We start from the raw sequence: 12,362 nt of genomic DNA on the forward strand, positions 1-12,362 counted from the left end.
GCCTAGTGGAAAGCACATAAATTATGATCTGATGTAGGCCCTAATATGTGCATTTACTTTGGTACATACAAGGGAACTTGAACCAAATTTCTTTATTCAAGTTTATTCACTTTGGTTGAGCAAATACAAAAATAATACCTTTCTTACAAGTCAAGCATGACAGTGGATTTAGTAAGGGTTTTCATTTACATTACAACAGAGTTTGAAGAGGTTATTTACACAGAGAGCAGAGACCTATTCACAATATGAAATACGGATCATGTGCTACAACAATTAATTACTCACAAAACACAAAAGTGAGCTTTTGGTATTTGACATCTACCACTAAACACTGAGATTTCAGTCATTATTGATCATTCTATGAGGAGGAAGCATAGTTTAGACAGAAGTCGTCTGTAAAAAAAAAATTTCACTAGGAGAATTAAAACAGCGTCTCACCTGCATCCATTATAGTAACAAAAAAGTATGGCAGGGGGAATAAAAGCAGACTGTGTATAGCATTCTACTTCAACTCTACCAAACCACCGGCAGGGTCATTCTCTGAAGAATTTGAAAGCAAACAGAACTCAGTACGGTCTTATTTTAAACAGTTATGAATCAGTGATAAATGTAGGCTACTTGCTTTCTTCGTTCCATATTTACACACAGGGTAGGTCAACAGAATAACCTTGAATATAGAATAGAATATCCTAAAAATAAACAATTTAGTAATGAAATAAGCAATTTAATTTAGAATAATTTAAACTTGTGATTCATCTTGTGATTCAGGTGTACTGCTTGTACTGCATACTGTAAACTGTATACGCCATCGTACCCGCTGACTTTATCCCGGTCTGAACAATAGGCGGTACCATTAAGAATGACAGCTCAGCATGGCAGCTAGCTGTGGTTGGCAAACTCTGGCACCTCCAGGGCCATGCTGATGGCCAGACTGCCGGGCTGCTCCAGGCCCAGAGTAGGGTGACATGGCTGGGCGAAGCGGTGGCTGAGGCTCCCTAACAGCTGACCGCTTTGGGCGTTGTAAAAGGAGAGCCGGCCCTGCTGATAGTCCATTAGGGTACCCACCCGCTCTGGCATCTCAATCACCACCACGTCAGAGCAAACGCCGTTATGGAGCAACCGATACTCACAGCTGAGGAGACACGCAGAAGGCCAGATGAACACATGCTGACGCTGAAATATTCATGTTTTACAACGAAACAGGTCTGTGGAATGGCGTACCTGGATGCTGTGGGGGTGCACTGCAAACACCATGACTTGCTGTTCTGCCCCAGTGGGCTGCTGCGATTGGCTGTTTCATACGCTACTCCCAGCCTGTACGCAGCGCAGCCAGTGACCACCGTCTCCCAGTAGTATCGTCCCCGTGCTGGCAATAACTCACCAAGAATTGTGGGGAACCTGTCACACACACACACACACACACACGCACGCACATACACAGGTTTAAAAATAAAAAGTGCAATCATAGTGCAGTGATACTGAGTGTGTATTTAGTTCGCTGTTGGTCTGTTTTATCAATATCGTTGAACTCACTGCGTGTCTGAGGGCTATGTGTTATCATGATTAGAGCACGTTTAACTCACTGTGGATCTGAGGGCTTAGTAATACAATGATAAAAGCATGTTTAACTCTCTATGGGTCTGAGGGCTTTGTAATACCATGATAAGAGCATGTCTCACTCTCTGTGGACCTGAGGGCTTTGTAATACAATGATAAGAGTGTGTTTAACTCTGTTGGTCTGGGGGCTGTGTAATACAATGATAAGAGTGTGTTTAACTCTGTTGGTCTGGGGGCTGTGTAATACAATGATCAGAGTGCGTTTAACTCTGTTGGCCTGAGGGCTGTGTAATACCATGATCAGAGTGTGTTTAACTCTCTGTGGACCTGAGGGCTGTGTAATACCATGATCAGAGTGTGTTTAACTCACTGTGTGTGGTCGTGCCTGCTCGGGTCATAGCGGACTGTGGTCAGGTCCTCTGACACCTCCAGGCGAGGGTGAGCTGAAGCCTTCAATAAGCGGAGTCTCGTCCCTGAGATATGAAACACAACACCGCTTTAGAAACAAGATATTAAGACGTGCGAGGAAGCTCAGGTTGTGGGCCACAAACGACATGGGATAAATGACTTAAGAGTTTGGAACTTGAAACCCAGAGTCGAGATGGGCCTGGTTAGGGTGCCAGGCAGTGTGCTGCTTTACCCTTGGTGGATATCAGGGCAGCCTCGCTCTGTTCACTGCCTCCGGCTTCGTTCACTGCTCTGATGTAGAACAGGTAGTTCTCATTGGGCTGCAGTAGAACCTTCTGCTCATTGCCTCCGATACCCGAGATAGACCTACACGCACATCCCAGACCAACGCCCAACGCAGACATACGCACATACACACACGTGCGGGCACACAAAGAACACAGCGATTATTCAGAAAGTGCCACATACATTTTAGTCCGATGAAACATCCCGCTAAATGTGCGCTCAAATTAAAAGTTCAAATTGAACAATAACTTCCGTTGTATCTTTTCATCTAGTACTCCAGGCAGAATGAGACAGTTTTTTTCTATCACATAATGAAACAGTTTCACATACTACAATGGTGATCTTAGGCCGTGCTCACCTGAGACCCTCCCCTTCTGGCTCGTACTGGCGGCAGTACTCCAGAGTGTAACTACAGCCAGGGGACAGGGGATCCGAGGCCCAGCGTAGCGTGGCCGAGCCCCACAGCACGCTGCAGTTCGCAGGGTCAATCACCGGCCCAGAGGGGGCTGCCCGGTCCACCAGGTGGGGGAGAGAATGGAAATCAACACGGTGTGATGATAACCACGTGCTGCCGCTGCAGGGATTCATTCAGCCTCAAATTCACACAGAGATGGTTGTATTCGGGATTCTGACTGTATTCAACGTTCTTGCCAGTCCACAGTGGAAAGATTCAGGAGCGCAACATGGAGACTTCTGAACAACATTCATTTTAATAATCAGCATATGGTAGGGAAAGTTGGAAAAAACTTAAGCCAACATAGTTTTGAAGACAACCACCAAAGTTATTAATTTAATCAAAGGAAAATCATGGAAACCAATGTACTACATACTATTCAGTACGAAAAAGAAAATCCTGTTTATTTCCATAACTTCAAGACCTGTACCAAAACCCTCTGTTATAAATTATGAATATCCAGGTTATAAGATAGGATGAACCTTGCACAAGGGGATGATGTGAACTGACCTGTGCTGAAGGCTAGCCGCTCACTGGGCAGGGAACAGCCTGAATAGTTGACCGCCATCACCCAAACCCGGTAGGTCTTGTTGGGCTTCAGCTCCTCCAGGACACAGTAGCTCTCCTTGACGGTCACACGGTACTCCTCAGACACCGCTGGGGCAGAGAACCAGAGTGGAGGTATGTAGGCTACTAACACCCGAGCCTACCATGTGTTCTTAACATCTCCTGCAGCAGTATGTGGCTGTGCAATTGTTACGCAATACCTCCTTGAGGGTCCTCCACGCAGTAGACCTGGAAGCAGTCTATAATGTCCCCGGGGTTCACGTTCCAGTACACCGTGACACTGGTGCTGGTGGCTGAGCCTGGCTCCTGGGGTTGTAATGTGGGGATCAGGGGCACTAGGGTTTGGACCAAGAAAGACATGGCTGTTTGATTCATGTATGTTTGTTTATGTACACAACTTTACTTTTACTTAGTCAAAGCTAAATAAACCCCCGTCTATGGACTATAACAGCTGTCCCTGGGGCCTGTGGCACCTACCCGGGATCCCCTTGCGTTGTTCTTTTTGTGCGCTGGAGTTGTTTCCCTTGGTGTAGTTCTCAAACACCAGCAGGCCTTTGGGGCCCAGCTCCAGGGACATGGCGCTTTTCAAAGCTGCCTTCAACCTGATCACACGAGCACAGCGTTGGTACGCTAGAACACTCTTGACGTTGGCATGCAACTTCTCATGCTCCACCAAAAGGAAAACGAGTTACCTTTTCTCAATGTCTTCGGGTGACTAATGGAAGAGCACATTGAAGGAAGATGGATAAGGAATGAGTCGTCAATGACAGACCTCAAGTCAATGGCAGATGATGAGGGTATGACCAATATCTCTATATATATATAAATGGGTTTTGAGACATCCAGGCATCCACTGGACCAACTCACCCGGGCCTCGGTCTCAGCCTCCCGGACAGTGGTCTCCAGGATGCCCTTGGCCGAGTCGATGTTCTCCTGGGAGGATACGATCTGGTCATAGAGCTGCTCCAGCTTGGCCTTCTTCTCCTCCTCCATGCTGAGAGACATGCCGTTGTACTGCTCCATCACCAGCGCCATCATCTCCTCGTTCTGGCCCTGCATGGTGTCCTCGATTTCAGCACACTGGTCCTGGAGAAGGGGAGAAGGGCTGAATAGGGGCATTGGGGTCGTGCCCTCCAGTGTGACATATCTAGATTGTTTAATAAATCCCACAATGTTAATCTAATCTACAGTGGATCAATCAGGCAGTCAGGGATTAGGTTATGGAAACCATACCGTAGCAAGGATATTACACCCATAGTATCAAACACAGTTGCCCTTATTGTATTCATTGTTATCAGGTAAAGGCGTCAAGGGGAGTCATTTGCACTGCGGTACCTCCACAGAGTTGTAAGCTAGCTCCAGCTCGGAAACCATGTCCTCAATGTTCTCTGACCTCGCCTGCAGCTCAGAGATCCAATCGCTCAGCTTCTCCTGTTACAGAAGAAGAGGAAATTATAGGGGCACAATCACAGTTCTACACATCGTGACCTTCAAAATGCACATGCAACGGTTGACTCCACGTGTGATAGTTGTTCAGAAACGTTGTTGATGCCAGGGTACTCTGGACATTCCCTGCAAGAGTCAGAGTCATATTCCAGAAATCTGAACGTTGGCAACCCCCCCCCCCCATCCAGCTTCCCCTTTCTGGCCTACTTAATACCGGCTCGGAGACATTGATCTAGGTAGGTCATGTTGTGGCCACTCTATCTCTCTCTGCTCCTGAAGTCAAACCCTGCTAATCTCCAGCAGCAAAGTGTTTACGCGTTTATTTTTTTTATCTATGTTAGCCTTTCATTGTTTGTATGTATGTGTATGCCTGTGACTACTATACTATGCTGAACAGCCTGCATATAGCAACATGTGGAATACAATTTGTGTCAATTTGAGAAAATTGACATTTATCTGCAAAGAAGTTGGCCATTCCTTCGAGCTGTTCAAAGAAACAGCTCCAATAGAAGACTCCAGAACAGATTACTGAGGTCAATATTTAATGTTAGTACCGTATGTGGTTTTGATCTCATCATTCTGGATAAGGCACTTTTAACTTATACTACAGAATGTCAGATGTCAGATTTAAAGTAATGACGCATTTTGTTTTATGTCTCTCATAGAACTAGAACTCTTTGTTCTGAAAATGCACCACGCCTGTTGGGGAGAAACGATGCAAATGTCTGAATGACCCTATAATGACCCAAATTGCTTGGTGACCCTATACTGACCCAAAAGGACTGCTAGGGGAAACAGTATCATCACATGTCAGGCCCTTCCCTGATGATATCACTATGGATCTTTCCACAGATCAAAGCGGAGCATGACCTCACAACAGCTCAATGTGCAAAGCTACGAGCCAATGACAGACTGACAAATTGCAATCTCCTGGCGTCTCTGCGAAGGTCTTAGCAAGTCATTACATTTAGTTCCATTCAAATTAATGATGTGCAGAAGTTGTTCTGGTTTATGCGCCGCCCCGGAAATAATCTACATGTTAATGATCAATTTATATGAGGAGCTGAAACGAGAAGTCATGTTATTGGTCATTATCACTATCAATGACAAATATAAAAACATGAGCTGAGTGCTTTTTGCATTGCACATGATAGTCTGTTAACCATTTGCCATATTATTAAGATAGATTCATCTCCATGAATGCGATTTAAATGATAAATTGTCTTTCTTCAACTTCCTCTTTTGCTTTTAGTGAGATTTTTGTTTTTACTGGTGGTACCTTGATGTCCTCGTAGGCTCCGTCCACAGAGGTGCGTTCGTGGTCCTGGTGTTCTCCAGAGGCACAGGCCTCCTCGGACAGCAGACAGCCACAGGCCAGGCAGAACCAGTTCATCCCCTGCAGCTCCGCAGCGGCCCTGGCCTGGCTCTCCTCCTCAGCATCAATGATATCATAGTCAGCCTCGATGGACTCCTCTCTCGGCAGAAGCCCTGGCTCCCTCTCCTCCATCCTAATCTCCATATCCTGCTTCTCCGTCTCAATCGTCTCCTCCTCAGATTGGAGCTCAGGCTGCTCTGCGACTGGTTTCTCCTCGGGCGCTGGCATCTCTCTTGCTTCCTGTTTGGTTATTATCTCATACTCGAGTTCCTCAGCGGTCTGATCTGTCTCCTCGACAGCCTCTCTGTGCAACTCAGCCTGAGAGAGGTCATCTACTGTGGGCTGCGTCACCTGTTGGTCTGCACCGTCTTTACTCGCCTCGGGGACAGCAGAGGCTTCGTCGGTCTCTGGCTCGACATCGTCTGTGTGCATCTCCGTCACGGGGCTCCTTTGTATTCCAGACAGGTCTTCTAGGGGGGTAAAGCTCCGGAGGCGAGAGAGCGCTCCACCCTCTTCCTCCAAATCCCCATCTGATCCTTTCTCTTCTTCTGCATTGGCCTCCTCTTCATCAACTGGGAGTGAAGGGGAATCCTCACACAATTCTTTAACAGGTAGTGCTTTCTCTTCTGAGCAGGGATCAGGTTGTATTTCTGGTTCAGGTTGTGTGACTGTAAGTTCAGGTTGTGACGGAGGGGATGCTGGGTGGACTGGTGGAGTAGACAAGTCACCACATGGACTCCCAGCTTCGGGCAGACCTTCAGCGGTCTGATCTGTCTCCTTGACAGCCTCTCTGTGCAACTCAGCCTGAGGGAGGTCATCTACTGTGGGCTGCTGCACCTGTTGGTTTGCGCCATCTTTATTCATCACTGGGACAGCAGAGGCTCCGTCGGTCTCTGGCTTGACATCGTTCCCAAGCGTCTTCATTGCAGAGCTCAACTCCGGCTCAAGGCTGACCTCCGTCACAGGGCTGACCTCCGCCACAGAGCTCACCGCCGTCACATAGCTCACCTCCGGCACAGAGCTCAACTCCGCTGCAGAGCTCACCTCCGCCGCAGAGCTAGACTCCACCACAGAGCTCACCTCCATAGCAGGGCTGATCTCCGCCACAGAGCTCACCTCCACCATAGAGCACACCTCTGCAGCAGACCTCAGTTCCGCTGCCGAGCTCGGCTCTACCGCAGGGCTCAACTCCGTCACAGGGCTCACCTCTTTCAAAGAACTCACCTCCACCGCAGAGCTCACCTCCGCCGCAGAGCTCACCTCCGCCGCAGAGCTCACCTCCGCCGCAGGCCTCACCTCTGACACAGAGCTCACCTCGGCCACAGACTTCACCTCGGCCACAGAGCTCACCTCTGCTGCAGAGCTCACCTCCGCCACAGAGCTCACCTCTGCCGCAGAGCTCACCTCCATCACAGAGCTCCCCTCCGCCACAGAGCTCATCTCTGCTGCAGAGCTCACCTCCTCCCTCTGTATTCCAGACAGGTCCTCTAGGGGGGTAAAGCTCCGGAGGCGAGAGAGCACTCCACCCTCTTGCTCCAAATCCCCATCTGCTTCTTTCTTTTCCTCTGCATCTTTAGAAAGATCAGGTTTAATTTCTGGTTCAGGTTGTGTTGGAGATGCTGGGCGGACTGGTGGAGTAAGCAGGTCATCACCTGTTCTCACCGCCTCAGGCAGCCCTTCAGGATCACTATTGTCAACACTCTCTGACGACCGACCTATGTCTATGTCCATTTCTACAGCTTTCCCCTTTGGGACAAGGAGGACAAAGTCATCACCGACATTAACTGTGTGATGGGTGGGGACTGAAGATATTTTAGATGCATCAGATTGCAGCTCTTTTTTGTCTAATTCTTCAATGGTTATTGACTCCTCTTTCAACTCAGGTTGACTCTGATCGGTTGCAGAAATGTCAGTTAGATTTATGTCTAATCCAGGCTTGGCTTCTGCCTCAAACTCAGGTTGCTCTACCTGTGTTTTAATGTCTGGCTTGTGATTGACAGCCATGACTTCAGGACTGTATATACTGTCAGTTTTTGAGTTCAGGACAATCTCTGTTTTATCCAGTGCTTCTTCTACTACCCCTGCTGCTGCTTGTACTGCAGCCTTGCTATCGATAATAATTGGAGCAGGTTCATCCCTTTCAATCAAAGCTGAATCCATTTCCCCACTTAATGGCTCATTACTCGATTTCTCAGCTTCAAGTGGTTCCTGGGTTAAGGTCTCATCTACTTCTACTCCGCCTGTCACATCAACTTTGGCTACTGTTATCTCATCTACTCTGTCTTCTTTCTGAACTGCAGCTTCTTCACTCGCACTCTCCTTAATTTTAGCTTCATCTGGAGCCTCTTCAATTCTGGCAGGGACTTGAGTTATGTCTACAATGTCACTTTTGGCCTCAGGTTTAATGACCACGTCGGGCACAATCATCGTAGACGTCTCTTCTTTAGCCTCAGCAACCGCTTTAACCACGACCACCGCTTCAGCATCGTTGCTTGCTTCCTGTAGCTGAGATTCCACTTGTGGTTCAGGGCCAGGTACCTCTGCTCTCTGTTGTTCCTTACTTCCTCCCATCTCTGCTACCTCCATTTCCACCTCTTGTGTCTCAGGGAGACTTTCTGTTTTGTCAACGCCACTCCCAACGGGTTCACTGTGAACTTCCATTTCCTCCTGTATCTCTTCCCTATCTTTAATAGTTTCCTTCTCTTCCGGCAACTCTGTTAAATCTTCTGGGCATGTTTGTATTGGGCTGACGTTCTCATCACGCAATGCAGAGGACTCTGCTTCAACAACCTTAATTTGGGTAACTATGCTCTCTTCCTCTCCCTTGTCCTTCGATTCTAGATTTTTCTCAACTGCACATTCCTTCACCTCCTCCCTTCTCACTTCCTCAGTCTTCACCTGCTCCTGCACTTCCACTTCATCCTTCACCCGTGTCAGACTTCCAGTCATTTCAAAGACATTCGGTGACCACATCCTCCTCCTCCCCTTCCTCTCCTTCTCATCCTCCACTGGTTGGAGCCCCACCATAGAGGTTTCATCTCTCAGGGTGAACATCTCCAGGTATCCGTCCGCCTCCTCTGAGTCTGACAGACGTCTGATGAAGATCTTCTCCGGGACCACCTGCCCGGCCTCGGAGCACTCCTCTTCGCTAGCCGCCCTCTCCCCCACGGCATCCTCGTACAGGTCAGAGTACATGTAGGACATGGCCGTGGGCTCGTCCAGCAGGATCTGGTCGATGATCTTAGGGGGGCCAGGGGAGAGGAAGATGGGGGTGAGGACGGTCTGCTCGCTGCAGAACAACACTGCGCCGTTGTCCTTCTGCGATCTCTGGCTCGCCCTTCTCACTCGCATCTTCTCTCCAGAATTCTCCTCAGCCTCCTCCCCACTCTGCGGAGTATGACCAGAGGCTGCTTGAGGCCCGTTGCCGTAGAACATCTGATCCAGGTGATCGCCGGCCAGCTCTGTGTCAGTGACAAAGACGAAGGACTCGTCTGACTCAGTGGGGCTGTCTGTGGAGGTCCCCCGTGCAGCAGTCTCCATCTCTCCATGCGGTGTCACTGACGGGACGGTCACCTCCTGTTGCAACTCTGGAGCTTGTTCATCAGGAACCACCGCATCCACCAGGGTGAACTGCTCAAAGTAGTCCATGTCGCCAGTGCTGCGCCTCTTTATTTTTGAATCCCCAATCACAGCGTCGGTAGGATCCTGTTCAGAGTAATTGACAGTAAATTACAATCAGAAAGAATTTTGTTTTGTTATTAAACCATTGGTTTTCTTTTAATAATAATATAAATAATTGTGATTATTTATTACCTCTTTATTCTTTACAATCTCCACCTCTACATCTTCTGACAGGTCTTGAAGATGTAGAAACCTTTTTGGACTTAATCCCAGGCGTCTTGTCCAGATAAGACAAGTTGTCCTGGAGCTCAATGCTCTCCTCCTCATCCACGGTGGGCAGCTTGGAAGGCACTCTGATGTTAAGAATCTCATAGCCCTCCGAAATCAAACTGAACAATTGCTGATCTTTGTCCTTGATCTCCTCCAAGTCTGTCTCCCCTTGTGCTGTCTCCGGCATGGGGACGTTGGGAACGGAGACCTCCGCCATCTCGAGTCTCTCCACCCCAAGAGCCGAGCCTGATCTTGAACTCCCGGGTCTCCTGAGCCTGTCGCTTAGCCTGCTGCTCCTCCCTCCAGACCGGATCCTCCTGCGGACGATCTGCTCGTCATCAAAGACGATGGTGATCTGACCCTGAGTGCCTGAGCTGTCCATGCTGTAGCCCTCGGAGATGGAGCTTGTCTCCGAGGCCCAGGGGGTGGAGCAGCGGCTGGATGCCGTCTCCCAGACTATACCGCTGTCCTCGCTCTGGACGGTCACCATGGAGAAGGACGGATCCACCATTAGACACTGCATTTTGGGCTTCACCGACGGGTCCTGCACTGCTTCTCGGAGGCTGGTGGAGAGAGACCCAAGACCAGAGTGGATGTCAGACCGAACGAACGGGGACTATTTAAACGGTTCCGGTTAAGTCAAAGGGGCTGACTCAAGGGGGTGTCAGACAGCCCTAATTAATGTTGGCAATGTTCATGGAAATACAAGCCGAGAACATACTAATAAATCAAATTAAAAAATACCTGTGAAACTGCATCTGAGGCTGATTTCCCAATCACATAGTTTCAGCACATGGTTTCCTTCCACTATTACCTGACAATTTTCTCGCCACTTCTCTAAGGACTTCAGCCAAGTGAGGATACAATTGTGTGGAATCTAACTATTAAGTAACATTGGCCCTATACGTAACAACTCACTCTAACTCAATGGTAGGAGGACTCTCATTGTTGTAAGGCTTATTAAACATCAGCCAGTCGGTCGGTCCAACTGACTCTGTACATCACTATGTGTGAGTAGAAACGTGAGTCATCACTTGCACAGATCAAATGAGACTCAAACGTCAGTGCTTGAGGTACAGTGTACAATAAATGACCCCAGATATTGACCGCTTATAGCAAGCATTCAGTGATTAAGGTTTTCAACCATTTGTCCAAATTGCCCTTGAAATCAGAGCAGGGACTACCCTGAAGGTTCCCCAAATGCTTTGCTGCCAAACTGGACAACTGACAGCTGATCAACACAAACAGACCCACAGTATTCCATGAATGTCGTTTCCTCAAAACAACCTCACAGAGTGTAGAGTCGATCTTTGATCAAAAGAAGGAGTAATAATTGTTGACAGCAAGTGAGCTCCACATCATTAAACCATGCAGGCAAATTAAACACCTGTTTCGAAGTTCCTCTACTTCGTCTTCGTCGTCTTGGTCGATGGCACTAGGAGACACACACTGAAACCCCTCCAGGTCTGCCATCTCCAACTCGAGGCTGTCACACCCCTCCATTCTGTTTAATCCAGTGGCTCTTCCTTTATCCGAATTATTTATTCTAATTATTTTCACGGCAGTAATTTAGCGTCCTCCCGATGTTTTCAGGCACTTTGCGTTTGGGCAAATGCTCTGCCTGCTTGGTTCTTTCCAAGTTTGGGGGCTTCTCGACTGACTCAGCCAGGGACAGAAATAGACTGAACAGGGGAGTGAAAGAGTGCCGGAGATATAGTGAAACTATAGTCAATGGGAGCAGCAAGAGCCATGCGACAGGGGCCAGCCCGCTCTCCCAGGCCCTTCCACTACCAACAGAATAATGCCTATACGTTGGTTTTATGTTCACTTTGAAGAGGGCCTGCTTACACATGGACAGTATCACAGGATTGTAATTATACTGCTGGAGCTGGGCTGACTTGAATTGTGCAATGTGACTTTAAGATCAGAATTCCCCCTTCTCGGTTAAATATAGGTTGTGACTTGAAACAGTACCCCCCATGCCCCTGGTGGCAGCTCTAAACAGGGACATAGGGGGACATGCGCACTCGCATCAACATACTTTGTCCCTCTATCGGGTCTCTATGTTGACGTCATATCGCCAAGCAGACAACAGACAGCTGGTGGTCAAAGGGTCTAAAAACCATATGAAAACATCCACTTCTCTAGGTATCTGCACAGCATATCAAAGGGCCTCAATGCCGCTAATCACTCCTCAGTCCTTACTATTTTTTTGCATAGAAAATGTAAAATGTGGTCAATTATTGAGGATTATTCACTTGTATGTAAAATTTTAAGGTAATTGTTAAAATGAGTATTCTTGCACACTATGCAATACATTTTTTGGAAAACCTGCTCAGTGGTTATAGCTTCCTAATAAACTGCTTTATTATATTGTAT

At 48.0% G+C, this 12,362-nt stretch overlaps 1 protein-coding gene across 1 annotated transcript; it reads right to left on the reverse strand.

The window, feature by feature from the left end:
* Nucleotides 1-77: 77 nt before the first annotated feature.
* On the reverse strand, nt 78-12,074 carry cmya5 (cardiomyopathy associated 5). Its single transcript, XM_030359244.1, has 14 exons — nt 11,371-12,074; nt 9,913-10,546; nt 5,997-9,797; nt 4,607-4,702; nt 4,139-4,357; nt 3,964-3,986; nt 3,749-3,873; nt 3,472-3,606; nt 3,215-3,361; nt 2,609-2,756; nt 2,198-2,331; nt 1,928-2,030; nt 1,222-1,398; nt 78-1,132 (listed from the first exon to the last, which is right to left on the reverse strand). The coding sequence occupies exons 1-14, from the start codon at nt 11,484-11,486 to the stop codon at nt 880-882; spliced, it is 6,111 nt and encodes a 2,036-aa protein (XP_030215104.1). The 5' UTR covers nt 11,487-12,074; the 3' UTR covers nt 78-879.
* Between the last annotated feature and the right edge of the window lie 288 nt (nt 12,075-12,362).

The sequence above is a fragment of the Gadus morhua genome, chromosome 6 (assembly GCF_902167405.1).
Source record: "Gadus morhua chromosome 6, gadMor3.0, whole genome shotgun sequence".
In the NCBI taxonomy this organism is placed as follows: Eukaryota; Metazoa; Chordata; class Actinopteri; order Gadiformes; family Gadidae; genus Gadus; species Gadus morhua.

Bases quoted from the DNA above. Each gene is read 5' to 3' on its own strand.
- cmya5 (XM_030359244.1), bottom strand. From the start codon at position 11,486: ATGGAGGGGTGTGACAGCCTCGAGTTGGAGATGGCAGACCTGGAGGGG. The intron at 3,987-4,138 runs GTGAGTTGGTCC...CTCTTCCATTAG, and splicing joins AGGCTGAGACCGAGGCCCGG to TCACCCGAAGACATTGAGAA. The intron at 2,031-2,197 runs GTAAAGCAGCAC...TTCATATCTCAG, and splicing joins TGCCCTGATATCCACCAAGG to GGACGAGACTCCGCTTATTG.